This window comes from Canis lupus, chromosome 25 (assembly GCF_003254725.2).
Source record: "Canis lupus dingo isolate Sandy chromosome 25, ASM325472v2, whole genome shotgun sequence".
In the NCBI taxonomy this organism is placed as follows: Eukaryota; Metazoa; Chordata; class Mammalia; order Carnivora; family Canidae; genus Canis; species Canis lupus.
This window is the reverse complement of record NC_064267.1, coordinates 34,994,550-35,011,722: the sequence shown is the minus strand read 5'-3', so window position 1 is coordinate 35,011,722 and position 17,173 is coordinate 34,994,550. Positions and strand designations below refer to the sequence as shown.

The 17,173-nt window shown below is 37.5% G+C and overlaps 1 protein-coding gene across 5 annotated transcripts in view; it reads left to right on the top strand.

The window, feature by feature from the left end:
• PIWIL2 (piwi like RNA-mediated gene silencing 2) overlaps nucleotides 1–17,173 on the top strand; it is a 76,559-nt gene that overhangs the window by 34,563 nt on the left and 24,823 nt on the right. For 3 of the 5 annotated variants that reach the window (XM_025463146.3, XM_049100944.1, XM_025463144.3), the window contains 3 exons: nucleotides 94–210; nucleotides 775–863; nucleotides 1,802–1,907. In XM_025463146.3, coding sequence (XP_025318931.3) covers nucleotides 94–210; nucleotides 775–863; nucleotides 1,802–1,907 — 312 coding nt within the window. Of the gene's footprint in view, nucleotides 1–93; nucleotides 211–774; nucleotides 864–1,801; nucleotides 1,908–3,022; nucleotides 4,197–15,426; nucleotides 17,087–17,173 lie in introns of those variants that run through there. The other 2 variants (XM_049100945.1, XM_035717212.2) reach the window with 2 other exon arrangements.

Sequence of the window (17,173 nt, the reverse complement as noted above, 5' to 3'; positions counted from 1 at the left end):
TGGGGTTTCTTAAATGTTGTGTGTATGTCAGGCTTCTTTTACATTGTCTGACAGGCTGATAGTGTCTTCTTTCCCCACACCCTTTTGTTATAGGTCATCAATGTCCGAACCATTGGTCAGCCAACCAGGCTTCGGAGTGTGGCCCAGAAAATTTTACTTCAGATTAATTGTAAATTGGGTGGTGAGCTCTGGGGAGTGGATATTCCTCTGGTGAGTGATGTGTCTTCATTCAATTTAGCTCTTCAGAGATTCCTACCTAGTTGTTTTCCTTATTTTCCTTATAGAGTTATCTATTCTCCATGTTTAGTAGTCTAAATGGTTCATGGCCTGATTTTGTAGAGCCCAAGTACTGAGTATGGTTTTTATAACTTCAAATACTTGAAACCAATAAAAATAAGACTAATATTTCCTGACACATGAAAATTATATGAAATTCCACTTTCAGTGTCCTTAAATGAAGTTTTATTTGAATACAGCCATATTTCTTTACAGACTAGCGATGGCTGCTCTTGTGCTGTTAATGACAAATGGAATTGAATAGTTCCTACAGAGACTGTGTGGTTCACAGAGCCCAGCGTTATTTACTGTGTAGTTCTTTACAGAAAAAGTTTGCTGATTCTATTCTAGATTTCCGACTTCTTCCTAGTGTTTAAAAAAAAAAAGGTTGATTTCAGTCTTTCCTTTTCCCAGAATTTATTTTCGTGTTTTGCTTTTGAGGGGCAGATAATAAAAAGATGGGGGGATGGATTGCTTGTTTTTTGTTTTCTAACCCAGAAACAATTAATGGTGATTGGGATGGATGTTTACCATGACCCTAGCCGAGGCATGCGCTCTGTGGTTGGCTTTGTTGCGAGCATCAATCTGTAAGTACTACTCATAATGCCGTTTTGTTTGGTTACCTCATTTTGATGCCTAATCTTACTACAAAATTAGGAAATACTTTTTGAATTTTTTGTTATAGAAAAGTATACTTTACAAAAGTATGCTAAGCTCTTTTTTCCTTTATCTTTCTATTAGCTTATGTAATCTGTTTCCCAAATTTGTCAGATCTGTAAGTTTATTTCCCTGGCTGTGGTATAATCTTCAGAATGGGGGCTGTATCTTAGTGGGGTTCCCTCCCACAGCAGTGAGGGATTTTTTTGTTCTCATTGTAAAAACAAGGCATGTTCATACAGATACCTGTAGAAATTTAGAAAGTGAAAGTTCCTCATGAAAATCTTTTATTAACTACCACCAGAGGTTTAATGTATGTGTATATATACTTTCAGATTCTCATTTATATGCATAGAACACATATAGGTGGTGTATATATGTATAAATGTGTATTTATACTATTCCTCAACTCTTTTTATGTATTTAAATTGTATATTGCAGACATTTTCTATCAATACAAATAAATCTCAGCCAATTCTTTTTAACTGCTGCATGGAATTTATTGTTTGCTGGAGCACTGTTTAGTTCTCTGTTGGTGGATATCTAGGTGGTTAAATTTTTTCAGTTGGAAGCAGTTTTGTTGCAAAGACCACAATTGTGCCTATATTTTTATATTCTATGTATGACATATAAAAATACATATTATATGTGTAAAATATAAATATAAAACATATAATAAAACCATATATAAATATGTATATAATATATATTATGTCACCATGTGTTTTTACCTGTAACATAAATACATTTACTAGGTATTTGTTGTTTTGGTGCATAGAGAAGCCTGTGTGTACTGACATTCAGACTGTAGACATTCCTCTGTGAGTATGTATTCATCTTTCTCTCTCTCTCACTGCCTTCTCCCCAGCACTCTCACAAAATGGTATTCACGAGTGGTATTCCAGATGCCTCATCAGGAGATTGTGGATAGCCTGAAGCTGTGCCTGGTGGGCTCCTTAAAAAAGTTTTACGAGGTGAGGAGAACAGATTTAAAGTTTCACGGTTTTTAAGGACTGCCTATCTGACCACTTGAAGAGGAAGTCTGATTTAGTGGGAGGGATCCCAAATTGAAGGTGTCTTCTAAACTGACTGAAAAGTTAGTCATTGCTGAATAGGCAGCTCAAAGGGACTGCTTTCAGGCTTCTGCTTGTACAGAGCAGCTTAAAAAGATAAATGCTTTGATTTTGCTTGGTAAGTAATGATTATTCCTAGATTGTCAGTCTGATGCCTGTAGACATAATCTTCATGCCCTTATCAGGGAAGTGGGAGTAAATTTCAGCAATTAAAGCAGCTTATGAATTTACTCAGCTTTTTATGGCTATTATTAGGACTTTTCATTTTGGTTCAAGACAAATGCCTCCCTGTAAATCACCCCTAGAACTCCCAGGAATGCTAACCATGGAGAATTGCTGTCATTAAACTGATAGTGGGTCTGGCACAATAAGCAAGCAAAATACTGGGTTTTACCTTGGCCATACATCAAAGGAAGTGCTGATAAGTGGCTTTCATTTCTTAGGGTCAGAGTTAGCCCTTTGCATGGAGATTAACAATAAGAAATTTAATAATTTCATATGGTTATAGCCAGTCACTAGAACTCCACCTTGTTTCTTTTTAGATGAATGTTTCCTACATTGTCTTTCAAATAGTTTAATATTCTTTCAGTATTTGAGATTATGTAAAAAAACAAAGTTGAATTTTGTCTCTGAGGAGATGTAAATACATATGCCACTTTGTAACCAAGTCCTACACACACACTACTTTGTCACCAAGCCCACCAGGGGCAGGAGGGAGTCATGAAAGAGTTGTCCTTCATAGCGCTCTGAAGCAACCAACCCTGCCAACACCCTGATCTCAGACTTCTAGCCTCCAGCCCTGTGAAACAATACATATCTGCTGTCGAAGCTACTCAGTTAGTGGTACTTTGTTATGGCAGCCCCAGTGAACAGATACTCAGTTCATCCCAGCTCTGGCACATGCAGTTGCAGCTCTGGTCTGAGAACCATTAAGAAAAAAGAATGTTGAGGTAAGGTGGGGAAAACAAAAAAAAGTATTGTTGCACCAGCATCTTTCTCCACCCCCTCTTCTCTAGATCCCCCAGAGCAGAGGAGAGAATCTCTGGGCCTTCCTCATGCTGTGTCAGTACACACTCATGGAAGCGTGCAAGTCAACCCTTCATGCCTTTATTCCCTCCATTTTAGACAAAGTTTCAATTGTCCATTCTACTCTCTAACAAACTGTTCCTCTGGGAATGAAAATGTGTTCCTTGGTCTGAGGAATGTGAATTGGCAGTCCAAATTGGTGCAGTATCTTCTGTTTTCAGTTTTGTTTTTTTTTTTTTTTTGTTTTTGTTTTGAGCATTTGTATCTACCAACAGGTATGCATAGCCCAGTCCACAATAGATGTCTGTTTATGTCAAAAAAAATATTTCTTGGGCTGCCTGGGTGGCTCAGTGGCTTAGCACCGCCTTCAGCCCAGGGTCCTGGAGATCTGGGATCGAATCCCACGTTGGGCTCCCTGCAGGGAGCCTGCTTCTCCCTCTGCCTGTGTCTGTGCCTCTCTCTCTCTCTCTCTCTCTCTCTCTGTCTCTCATGAATAAATAAATAAAACCTTTTAAAAAACAAAAACTATTTCTTGCCTCTTGGAGCTACCATTGTCCGTGTAACTTGGCATGTATGTGCAGGGCCTTCCCCTCAGAAAATCTACCCCAGAACCATCTGCATTCTTTGTATCCCCTCTTGTCAGAACAATGCTTGTTGGCATTTTGCACTTCAGAGGGTACAAGAGAAATGTCTAGATTAACCCATTTCTTCATTCCTGTGGCTCCAATGTCCGCTCATTTCATGGACTCAGGTGTCACCTTAAGCAAGCACACCAAAATAACCACTTGCTAATTTCAACCTCTTTTTGATCCTGGAAGGAAGTAATTATTCCCCATTCACACTTCCCTGTACTTACTGATAAGTGTCTACCTTTCTGTCTCTATGGATTTTTTTTAAAGATTGATTGATTTATTTATTATATATATATATATATATATATAGAGAGAGAGAGAGAGAGAGAGAGAGAGGGGCAGAGAAACAGGCAGAGGGAGAAGCAGGCTCCATGCCGGGAGCCCGACGTGGGACTTGATCCCGGGACTCCAGGATCGTGCCCTGGGCCAAAGGCAGGTGCCAAACCGCCGAGCCACCCAGGGGTCCCCTGTCTCTATGGATTTACTGATTTTGGATACATTATGTGGAAGTAATAATAAAATATGTGACTTATGTTTGGCTTCTTTTATTTAGCATGTTTTTAGGGTTTATGCAAGTTGTAGTATATATTACTACTTTGTTCTTTTTTTTTTTTTAATTTATTTATGATAGTCACACAGAGAGAGAGAGAGAGAGGGGCAGAGACACAGGCAGAGGGAGAAGCAGGCTCCATGCACCGGGAGCCCGATGTGGGATTCGATCCCGGGTCTCCAGGACCGCGCCCTGGGCCAAAGGCAGGCGCTAAACCGCTGCACCACCCAGGGATCCCTACTTTGTTCTTTTTTATGGATGAGTAATATTCCATTATCTGTTTATTCCACAATAGATTTATCCATTCATTATTGATGAACAATTGGACTTGTTCCTACGTTTTGACTATTCTGAATACTGCTGTAAATATGCCTGTATATTATTTGAGTACCTATTTGCATTTCCTTTGGGTATATACCTAGGAGTGAAATAGATAAGCTATAAGGTAATTCTGTTTACTTTTTGAGGAGCCAGCAAACTGTTTTCCTCAGTGGCTGCACCATTTTCATTCCTACCAACAACATAACAGAGGTTCCATTTTCTCCAATTCTTGCCAAGACTTTTCCATTTTTAATTACAGCCACTGTGAAGTGGTATCTCATTGTGGTTTTAACTTACATTTCCTTAATAACCAATGACATTGAACATCTTTTCATGTGCTTATTGTCCATTTGTATATCTTCTTTGAAGAAGTCCTTTCAAATATTTTCCTGATTTTTTTAAAGATTTATTTGTTTATTTATTCTTGAGAGACCAAGGGAGAGGCAGAGACACACACAGGCAGAGGGAGAAGCAGGCTCCTTGTAGGGAGCCTGATGTGGGACTTGATCCTGACTCCAGGATCACACCCTGAGCCAAAGGCAAACGCTCAACCACTGAGCCACCTGGGTGTCCCTATTTTCCTTATTTTTAAATTGAGTTATCTTTTTGTTGAATTGTAAAGAGGTTTTTGGAGTTGTGGGGGTTTTGTTTTGTTTTGTTGTTTTACATATTTTGGGTGCAGAATACTTGTCTGATAAATGATGTGCAGATATTTTGTTCCATTCTGTAGGATATCTTTTCTTTCTTCATAATGTTAATTTGATGCATAAAAATTTTAAATTTTTGTGAAGTCCTATTTATCTGTTTTTCTTTTTGTTTCTTGTGCTTTTGGTGTCAAATCTAAGAATCTGTTGCCAACTCTGAGGTCATGAAGATTTACCCCTATGTTTTCTTGTAACAGTTTTCAGCTTTAGCTCTTGTATTTGGATCATTGATCCATTTTGAGTTACATTTTGTATATGGAGTGAGGTAGGAATCCATCTTTATTCTTTGGCACGTGTTTATCCACTTATCCCTGTATTACTTGTTGAGGACTATATTCTTTCTCCATAGAATAGTTTTGGCATCCTTGTTAAAAATCAATTGGGCATAGATGTTTATTTCATAGGGTTTATTTCTGAACTCTAAATTCTATTCTGTTGGTCTAAATATCATTTTTAATTTATTTTTAATTTAAATTTAACATACAGTGTATTGTTAGTTTCAGAGGTAGAATTCAGTGATTTGTCAGTCTTCTGTAACACCCAGTGCTCATGACATTGTATGCCCTCCTGAATGTCCATTACCCGGTTATCCCACCCCCGCCCCTCCATAAATGTCATTCTTAATGTCAGTATAAGACTGTTTTGGTTACTGTTTCTTTTTAGTTAGTTGTGAAGTTGGAAAGTGTGTCTTCCAGATTTGTTTTCTTTTTCGAATATTTTTTTAATTTTAACTGTTCAGGCCCCTTAGAATTTCATGTGAAATTTCCATTTCTGGGGAAAAAAAAGCCGTTGGAATTTTGATCGGGATTGCATTGAATTTGTACAGTGCCTTGCAAGTATTGCCATCTTAATAATACTTAGTCCTATATAGACAGGATATTTTTTCCATTTGTTTAGGTCTTTAATTGTTTTCAGCAACATTTTATAGTTTCCACATACAAGTATTTTACCTCTCTGATTAAATTTATTTCTAGGAATTTTATTGTTTTGGATGCTACTGTAATTGTTTTCTTAATTTCATTTTTGAATTGTCCATTGCTCGTGTGCAGAAACATAACTGGTTTTTATGCATTAATCTTTAACCTTAACCACTTTTTTGAATTAGGCTTAGGGCTTTTTCTTTTTTAAAAAAATTCTTGATATTTTCTATTTATGGAATCAGATGATCTCCAGAGATAGTTATACTTCTTTCTTTCCAATTTGAATGCCTTTCTTTTTTTAAAAGATTTTTTTTATTTATTCATTTTAGAGAGTGAGTGTGCATGAGCAGGGGAAGGGAGGGTGGGAGGGAGGGGAAAAGGGAGAGAATCCCAAGCCAACTCCATGCCAAGTGTGGAGCTCACTGCAGGGCTGCATTCCATGACCCTAAGGTCATGACTCAAGCCAAAACCAAGAGTCAGATACTTAAGTGACTGAGCCACCCAGCCAATCACCTCCAATTTGGATGTCTTTTATTTCTTTTTCTTGCACAGTTGCTGTAGTTGGAATTTCAGTTACAATGTTTATAGCAATGGTGAAAATGGGCATCCTATTTTATTTCTGATGTTTATAGGGAATAATTTTAAGTCTTTCACTATTGAGTATAGGTTAGCTGTGAGTTTTCCATAAACTTGATTGATAATGTTAAGGAAGTTTCCTTCTATTCCTAATTTGACAAGAATTTTTTCTTTTTTCTTTTTTTTTTTTGACACGTGATGAACATTTTTATGTTGAAAGTGTGTTGGATTTTATCAGATGCTTTTTCTGCATGTTAATGTATAACAATCTTATTCACATTAATACCAAATTGATTTCAGTAGTATACAAAAACTTTGTTCATACACAGTTCTGTTCTTTCCTCTTTTTTGTTTTTAAAGATTTTATTTATTTGTGAGATAGAGCATAAACATACACACAGAGAAGCAGGCTTCCTGCTTATCAGGGAGCCCTAGGTGGGGCTTGATCCCAGGATCCTGAGATCGTGACCTGAGCGGAAGGCAGACACTTAATCAAATGGGCCGTACAGGTGCCCCTCTCTTCCTCTTTTTGTGTGGTGCTAATTCTGTATTAGGGTTCTCCAGAGAAACAGAATCGGGAGCCTGCATGCGCACACATGCATGCACATGCACACGAAGAAAGAGATTTGTTCATTTTAAGGAATTGGCTCACATAATTTATGGAGGCTGTCAAGTCCAAAATCTTCAGAGTGGGCCAGCAGGCTGGAGACCCAGGAAATAGTTGATGTTGCAAATCAAATTTGAGTTTATCCTACTTTGTATTCTTTAGGCTTCTTGGAGATTCAGTTGAATTTTTTACCAGGTTTGGTAATTTTAGGTCCACTATTTCTTCAGATGACCTTTTTGACCCTTTCTGACTCACCTTTCCTACTGAGACTCCACAATTATTTGTATTTGGTATGTTAGATGGCATCTTAGTCTCCAGAAATTGTGTTTATTTTTCTTCTTTTTCCCTCCTCTTTCTCGTACTGGATAATCTCAGTGGACCTATCTCCTAGTTCATGGATTATTTCTTCTGCCTCATCAGATCTACTGTTAAGCCCCTCTAGTGGAAATTGTCCTTTCAGTTGTTATATTTTCTGACTTCCAAATTTTTGCCTTTTTCTCGCTTATAACTTGCATCTTTATTGATAGTTTATTTGGTGAGACACTTTCTATACTTAATGTCTTTATTTTTTTTTTCTTAATGTCTTTAGATGTGGTTTTCTTTATTTTTTTAAACAGTAATTAAAATACTGATTTAAAGTCCCGTGTTCAGTAAAGCCATCAGCTGGGTTTATCCTAGGCAGTTTCTATTGACTACTTTTTTTTATCATGTGAATGGGCCATATTTTACTATTTCTTTTTTTTTTTTTTTTTTAAAGATTGTCCTTTCCTCACTGTATGATTTTGGCTTCTTTTTTTTTATTTTTTATATTTTTTTAATTTTTATTTATTTATGATAGTCACAGAGAGAGAGAGAGGCAGAGACACAGGCAGAGGGAGAAGCAGGCTCCATGCACTGGGAGCCCGATGTGGGATTCGATCCCGAGTCTCCAGGATCGCGCCCTGGGCCAAAGGCAGGCGCCAAACTGCTGCGCCAACCAGGGATCCCTATTTTACTATTTCTTAACATGTCTCATTTTTTATTGGAAACTAGACATTTTTCATATATGTGGCAACTCTGCAAATTAGATCTCCACTCCCAGGAATTGCTGTTATTATTTTTTATTTGATGGCTTTTCTGCCTGATTTACAATCTCTGTAATCTAGATTATGTGTAGCACTGAAAATTTCCCTTGGTAGTTTAGTGATCAGTTAATGTCTAGACATACACTTCTTTAAATGCCTGGAACCTGTTCTGCCCCGCCCCCCCCCATGACTGCTACATTATTACCATAGTAGTGAGGCTATAGATGCTACTGCAGAGAAAGGAGGATGTGAGTAGAACAAGTTAAAATACCACAAAGCTTGTGAGATTCAGCCTTTATTTTATTTTATTTATTTTTTTTATTCAGCCGGTTTAACTGAACAAATGCTCTTCAGATTGTTGCAAACCTCTGGCTAGTATCCACAATTCCAGAAAGTTTGATTTTGACCAGTTTTGCAGTGTACTCGTTGCTTTTATGGAGGAGATTTTTCAAGGTCCCTTTTTCCCCGTTCAGTAAATATATTCTAAGGAGTGCTTTTGACAGTCTTGCAATTTTCCAGGTGGACAATAATTAGATTCTAGAACCCACTAAGTGTAGATGACACTAGGAAACCTCCAACATTTTGGGTTGGTGCCCTAAAGGGTTACATTGTAGGAATAAGCGTGAGTGAGTAGTATATAACCATTAGAGCAAACTATGGCTTATCTTTGAATTTTTTCTATCCCTGAAATCAAATACAATGACCCCGAATGCTTACGTTCCTGAGTTTCTCATAGTGCTAATACTCCAGACTCTTGGAAAAAGTAAACATAAATCTTCTCTGTATTAAAACCTCATTCCAGGCTTCCCCTCATTTCTTTTTTTTTTTTTTTTTTAATATTTTTTTTAAACTTTTATTTATTTATTTATGATAGTCACACAGAGAGAGAGAGAGAGGCAGAGACACAGGCAGAGGGAGAAGCAGGCAGAGGGAGAAGCATGCTCCATGCACCGGGAGCCCGACGTGGGATTCGATCCTGGGTCTCCAGGATCACGCCCTGGGCCAAAGGCAGGCGCCAAACCGCTGCGCCACCCAGGGATCCCTTCCCCTCATTTCTATTAACAGTATTATCAATGCTGTGTTTAGCATGCAATTTCTAGAAAGCAGTACATGTAGATTATATATACACACCTACATGTCTACCCATCTGTGTGTCTGTAGGTAGGTATATTACATATATACATGGACATACGTATGTGCTTATATATAAACATGTATATAAAATACACCTAAATTTAACTGAAGAGTTAATGAAGAAAACCATAAGAAAGGCAAGATACAAAAGGACAGAAACCCTACAGGCATATTCTAATTCTGAAAGCAGTAGCTAAAAGTTGAAAAGCTTTAGCACATTTGAAAGTCTTTAAGGATCAAAAACAGAGGCCAGGGCTCCTAAATCAGTGGTGGTCCCTAGTATACTTCCCCACTCCTTGAGTTGTGAATCTAAAGGGCTACAGAGTTGGAGTAAAGAACTATAGGTAGACTGAATCATGTCAGTCCCTGAATATGAATTAGTTTATTTATTTATTAAATTTTATTTAAATTCAATTTTCCAGCATAGAGTATAACACCCAGTGCTCATCTCATCACCTAAATATGAATTTAGGTGAACTCAACTGCTACTTGCCAGAGCAAATACAAATTCTCTGAAGGAAGGTAACATTATGTTAGGCATCAAAATGTTTCCACAATGCTTACCAATCAATCAATAATAACTAATAACACAAAGAAAATGAGGTGACTAAAAATAGGAAAAAAAATAGATGCTTGATCCTGATCCATATAAGACTCAGATAATTGAGCAACCAGATACATTTTTAAATAGCTACACTTGGGGTGCCTGGGTGATTCAGTCAGTTAAGCATTGGTCTCTTGATTTCAGCTCAGGTCATGATCTCAGGGTTGTGAGATCAAGTGATGTGTCAGGCTCTGTGCTGGGGCATGGAGCCTGCTTAAGATTCTCTCTCCTCCTCTCCCCATCAATCTCTCTAAGCCCCTCTTTAAAAAAATAAAATCTTAAAAAAAATAGCTACACTTACTGTATTCAAAGAGGTAAAATACAACAGTAAGAATTTTAGCAAAGAATTGGGAACTATGAGGAAAAAAAGTTGGAATTTCTAGAACTGAAATTTCTGCCAAATAAAATTAAATACTCAAAGGATGGGTGTATTAGGTTGCTAGGACTGCCATAGCAACGTACTATAGACTGGGTAGATTAACAAAGACTTATTTCTTCACAGTTCTGGAGGATGGGAAGTCCAAGATTAGGGTGCTGGCAGGGCTGGATTCTCCTGAGGCCTCTCATCTTTTCTTGTAGATGACTGTCTTCTCTCAGTCACATGGTCTTATCCTGTGTGTATCTGTGTCTTAATATCCTTTTCTTACAAAGACACAAGTCATATTTAATTAGAGCCTACCCCAGTGATCTCATTTAAACTTAATAATCTAGTTTTAAAGGCTCTATCTCCAAATACAACCCCACTCCAGGGTACTAGGGACTTCAACGTACAAATTTTGGGGAAAAACATCTCCATGCAAAAAAACTGGGTAATGGTAGTTTAGACTTAATTGAGGAAGTAAAAAGTCAACTGAGAGATAAGGAGAAAAAAAAAAAAAACGGAAGCATTGAGATACAAAGATATGGGAGATATGGGGTTATAATATATGCATAAGTGGCCCAGAAGGAAGTTAAAGAGGGTATAGAACAGAAGAAATATCTGAAAAGACTATGGTAAAGAATATTCTGAAGGTGACAGAAAACAACAGAGCAATAGATACAAGGTGTCTGAAAGATCCCAAGTAGAATATATATAAAAAAAAGTACACTTAGGTATATTACAGTAAAACTGTTGAAAGACAAATATGCATATGCGATGCACATGCACACATGTTAAGACCAGTCTCAAAGGAAAAGAAAAGAAAGGTTACCTTAAAAAGGCAACAAATGTACTAATAGCTAACTTGTCAAAAAGTGTAAGCCACAAGGTGATTAAAAGGGCACCTGGCTGGCTCAGTCAGTGGAGAATGGGACACTTGACCTCAGGGTTGTGAGTTTGAGCCTCACATTGGGTGCAGAGATTACTTAAAAAAATACAGTCTTTAAAAGAGAAAAGAAAACTGCCTATGTAGAATCTAGTATTCATGAAAAATAACTTCTAATAAGGTGAAATAAAGATACCCTATGGCAAACAAAAAATTGAGAGACTTTGTCTCTGGGAAACTCACATTGAAGGAAGATACTAAATGATATTCTTCACCTAGAAGGAAAATTATCCTAGAGAGAAGCTTAGATGTGGTTATGGCAAAAAAGTGGCAAATATGGGATAAATTTGAATGAATACATACTACCTAAAAATACTATAATTCCTTCGGGACCTGAGTGGCTCAGTCAGTTAAACATCTGCCTTTGGCTCAGGTCATGATCCCAGGGTCCTAGAATAGAGCCCCACATCTGGCTCCCCGCTCAGCAGGGAAACCTGCTTCTCCCTCTCCCCCTGCTTGCTCCTCTCCCTGCCCTCTCTCATGCTTTCTATCAAATAAATAAATAAAATCTTTAATAAAATAAAATAATACAATTCCTGAATGGGTATTTATTGTGTGTTGGTATATTTAAGTTTCAAATTAATGAAAATAGTACATAAGGAGGAAGTAAATGAAATTCTAATGCTGTTAGTTTCCTGAATTATTATTATTATAGTTTCTTGAATTATTGAGTAAAAGTTGAAAGTACTTATATTACTTAGATTAACTAGATTTATGTTGTTGTAATTTCTAGATTAGACACTAAATAATAAAAGAATATAGAACTATCAAGAGAAAATTATTTATTTTTTTGTTTTTTTGAAAATTATTTATTTTTAAACTTTTATTTACTTGAGAAAGTATGTGCGCAAGCAGCAGGAAGAGCAAGCAGAGGCAGAGGGAGAAGCAGGCTCCCCATCAAGCAGGGAGCCCAAAGAGAGGCTCATGACCTGAGCAAAAGTCAGATGCCTAACTGACTGAGCCACCCCCCAGGCACCCTACAAAAAAAGTTAAGATTTATTTATTTACAAGAGACACACAGAGAGAGAGAGGCAGAGACATAGGCAGAGGGAGAATCAGGCTCCTCGCAGGGAGCCTGATGTGAGACTTGATCCCGGATCCTGGGATCACTCTCTGAGCCAAAGGCAGATGTGCAACCACTGAGCCACCGAGATGTCCAATCACACAAAAAAAATTTTTTTTAAGATTTTATTTATTCATGGGAGACACAGAGAGAGAGAGGCAGAGACACAGGCAGAGGGAGAAGCAGGCTCCATGCAGGGAGCCTGACGTGGGACTCGATCCCTAGTCTCCAGGATCAGGACCTGGGCTGAAGGCGGCACTAAATCACTGAGCCACCAGGGCTGCCCACAAAAAAATTTTTAAAAAGGAAGAAAGATGGATGCCTAGATGGCTCAGCAGTTGAGTGTTTGCCTTTGACTCAGGGCATGATCCTGGAGTTCTAGGATAAAGTCCCACAACAAGCTTCCTGCATGGAGCCTGCTTCTCCCTCTGCCTGTGTCTCTGCCTCTCTGTCTGTCTCTCATGAATAAATCAATCTTTTTTTAAAAAAGGAAGAAAAAAAAAAGTGAAACAGAGACAAATAGCATCCAATACTTGAATTTTGAAAATGTTATACCACGTGAAAGAAACCAGTCACAAAAGACTATAGATTCCCATTCATAAAAAATGTGCAGGAGAGGGAAATCTAGAGACAGAAGGTAGGCCAGTGGTTGTTTAGGGCTGAGATTCAGAAAGGATGGAAAGGTGGGTAGGGTGGTGATGTTGTACATACCTATGTATATACTAAAAACATATATACAATTTAGATTGGTGAATTGTATGTATAGTCTGTGAATTATATCTCAGTAACAAGATGTTTAAAAAAAATTTAAGAACCATATAGAGGGGGATCCCTGGGTGGCGCTGCGGTTTAGCGCCTGTCTTTGGCCCAGGGCACGATCCTGGAGACTCGGGATCGAATCCCACGTCGGGCTCCCAGTGCATGGAGCCTGCTTCTCCCTCTGCCTGTGTCTCTGCCTCTCTCTCTCTCTGTGTGTGACTATCATAAATAAATAAAAAAATATTGTAAAAAAACCACATTTTATATTCTTCTACTTCAGTGAATTATCCAGAATATGTAAATCATAGAGACATTAAATGATTGGTTTCCAGAGAGTGAGGATGTGGACAAGAATGGGGAATAATTGCTAATGATTGCAGGGTTCTTTTGGGGTGATGAAAATATTAAGGAATTAGTGTTAGGGCATAGCTTGGTGAATATATTACAAGTCACTAAATTATACAGTTCAAAATAGAGAATTTTATGATATGTGATTTATGTCAAATATTTTTAAATGAAGGAGAGTGAATCATTGAGCTCTATCTCTGAAAGTGATAATACACTATATATTGAGTTTAAATTTTAAAAATAAAGGGAAAAATAGATAAAACAATTAACCCAATCAAAAAAAGAAGAAATTAAGACAATTTCAGATAAACGAAAGCTGGCATAATCTGTCATTGGCAGACCTATCCTACAAGAGATACTGAAGGTAGTCCTTCATGTGGAAATGAAATAACACTAGATAGTAATTTGTGTCCACATGAAGAAGTAAGTAGCACCAGAAAAGGTAACTGGAAAAGGTAACCAAAAAAAGTAACCATAAAAGATAAAAGAGAGCAAAATGTATTTTTGTCATTTTTTCTTGACTATGATTTAAGAAACAACTGCATAAAGCAGTAGATGTAAATCTTTTTAAAAAAATTTTTAGTAGATGTAAATCTGAGTAGATGTGTATACAATGTATCAAGATATAATGTGACAGTAAAGGCACAAAGTAGAAGGGAGGGTATAAAGTAATATACAAGTGGACTTTTTTAATATTACTAAAATTAATGTTATATTAACCAAATGACATTGTTCCAAGTTAATATGTTAATTGTAATCTCCAGGGAAAACACTAAGAAAAGAACTCTGAAAAATAAAACAAAAGGAACAATAATGAAATTAAAATGGTAACTAGAAAATATCTATTTAATAGAAAATAAGGCCGTGGTGGAAGAATAGAAGGAGAAAAGTGATAGAAAGCATGTAGAGGGATCCCTGGGTGGCGCAGCGGTTTGGCGCCTGCCTTTGGCCCAGGGTGCGATCCTGGAGACCCGGAATCGAATCCCACGTCGGGCTCCCGGTGCATGGAGCCTGCTTCTCCCTCTGCCTGTGTCTCTGCCTCTCTCTCTCTCTCTCTCTCTGTGACTATCATGAATAAATAAATAAAATCTAAAAAAAAAAAAAAAGAAAGCATGTAGAAAACAGTGAAATGGCACATGTAAATTTTACCGTATTAGTAATTACCTTTATTATAATGAAGGACTAAACATTCCATTTAAAAGATAGAAATTAGAGAATGAATTAAGTGAAAAATCCATGGTTATGATTTCTGCAATAGATGCATTTTAGTGTCAAAGACACAGTGAGTTTGAAAGTAAAAGGATAGAACAAGATTGTATATTATACAAATAGTAACCAAAACAGAAATGGAGTGGCTGTACTGCTTGCTATTAGAATAGACTTTAAGGGGATCCCTGGGTGGCTCAGCGGTTTGGCGCCTGCCTTTGGCCCAGGGCGCAGTCCTGGAGTCCTGGGATCGAGTCCCACGTCGGGCTCCCGGCATGGAGCCTGCTTCTCCCTCCTGAGTCTCCGCTTCTCTCTGTGTGTCTCTCATGAATAAATAAAATCTTCAAAAAAAATGCACTAATCAGTTATACTTCTATACACTAGCAGTAATCAAAATGAAATGTAGGAAAAACTTAGAAGGGCAAGACATACTGAAAACTGCAGAATGTTTATGAAAGAAATAGAAGAAGATGTAAATAAAAGGAAAGACATCACTTATTAATGGATTGGAAGACTATATTGTTAAAGTAGCAATACTTCCTAAATTAATCTACAGTTCAATGAAATATGTATCAAGAATGTAACATTCTTTTTTTTTTCAGAAATGGACAAGTTGATTTTCCAATTTATGTGGAAATGTAAAAAGTCCAGAATAAGCAAAACAATTTTGAAAAAGAAGAGCAAGTTGAAGGACTCCTACCTTCTGAATTCAAAACTTATTAAAGCTAGAATAAGCAAGACAGTTTGGTACTGATATAGAGATAGGCTTAGGGATCAGTGGAATAGAACTGAGTCAAATAAACCCATGTACCTATGGTAAATGGATTTTTCACAAGGGTGCTGTTCAGGGGTGGAAATAATTGTCTTTCCAAGAAATGATGCAGGGACTAAAGAAATCCAAATGCAAAAAAGAATGATGTTGGATCCTTGCCCCACACAAAGTAAAAAATTAACTCCAAAGGATTAAGCACTCAAATATAGGAACCAAAACTTTAAAACTCTGGATGATAACATAGGTGTAAATCGTGACCATGTATTAGACGTGATGCTGAAAGTGAAAGCAAGTAAAGAAGAACAGGTAAATTGTACTTCATCAAAATTAAATTATTATTATTATATTTTTTAAAGATTTATTTATTTACTTATGATAGAAAGACACGGGAGGAGGGGGAAGCAGGCTCCATGCAGGAGCCTGATGTGGGACTCGATCCCAGGTTTCCAGGATCACGCCCTGGGCTGCAGGCAGCACTAAACCGCTGTGCCACTGGGGCTGCCCAAATTGTTGTTGTTATTATTATTTTTTACTTCAAAGAATACCATCAAAGTAAAAAGACAACCCATGAAATGGGACGGAATCGTTCATCTGAAATACCTGGTAAAGGTCTACTTTCCAGAATACATAAAGAACTCTTACAACTCAACAACAAAGAAAAAAATCACCCAATTTAAAACCAGGAAACATTTGAATAGATGTTTCTCCAAAGACCATATACAAATAGACAAATACATGAAAGGTTGCCTGGGTGGCTCAATCCCTTAAGCATCTGGTTCTTGATTTTGGCTCAGGTCATGATCTGAAGGTTGTAAGATAAAGTCCCATGTCGGGTTCTGTGTTGGGTGTGGAGCCTACTTAAGATTCTCTCTCTCCCTTTGTCCCTTCCCCCCTTAAAAAAGAAAAAACACAGGAAAAGAACTTTAACATCATTAATAATTAGGGAAATGGGAATCAAAACCACAATGAGATACCACTTCACACCAAAAACAGATAAAAGATTACAGTAAAGCCATACAGCAATATCTCTCATGAACATAGGTGATGCAAAAATTCTCAACAAAGTAAAAAATTACATACCTTTTCAAATGCATGTCCACCTGGAACTTGTGACCTTATTTGGAAGTAGGGTCCTTGCAGATGCAACCAAGTTAAGATGCAGTGATTGAATTAGGATGGATTATATATAATCCAGTAGCTGATACTCTTATAAGAAGAGGGAAATTTGGTCATAGAGTCATAGGGTGAAAGCCATGTGAAGAAGTAGACACAGAGGAGGAGAAGCTGTTGTGAATGTGCAAGCAGAGATTGTAATGACGTATGTACAAGCCAAGAAACACCAAGGATTGCCAGCAACCACCAGCAACTACAGGAAGCAAGGAAGAGTTCTTTCATAGACTCCTTTGGAGGAGGCATGATCCTGTTGATACCTGAATTTTGGACTTTCACCCTCTGGAACTGTGAGAATAAATGTCTATTGTTCAAAGCCATCCAGTTTGTGGTTGGTTGTTTATAGCAATGCTTGGAAAAAGAACACACCCACCATGTTGTGTTGCAGTTATACAAGGCTGGCTCAA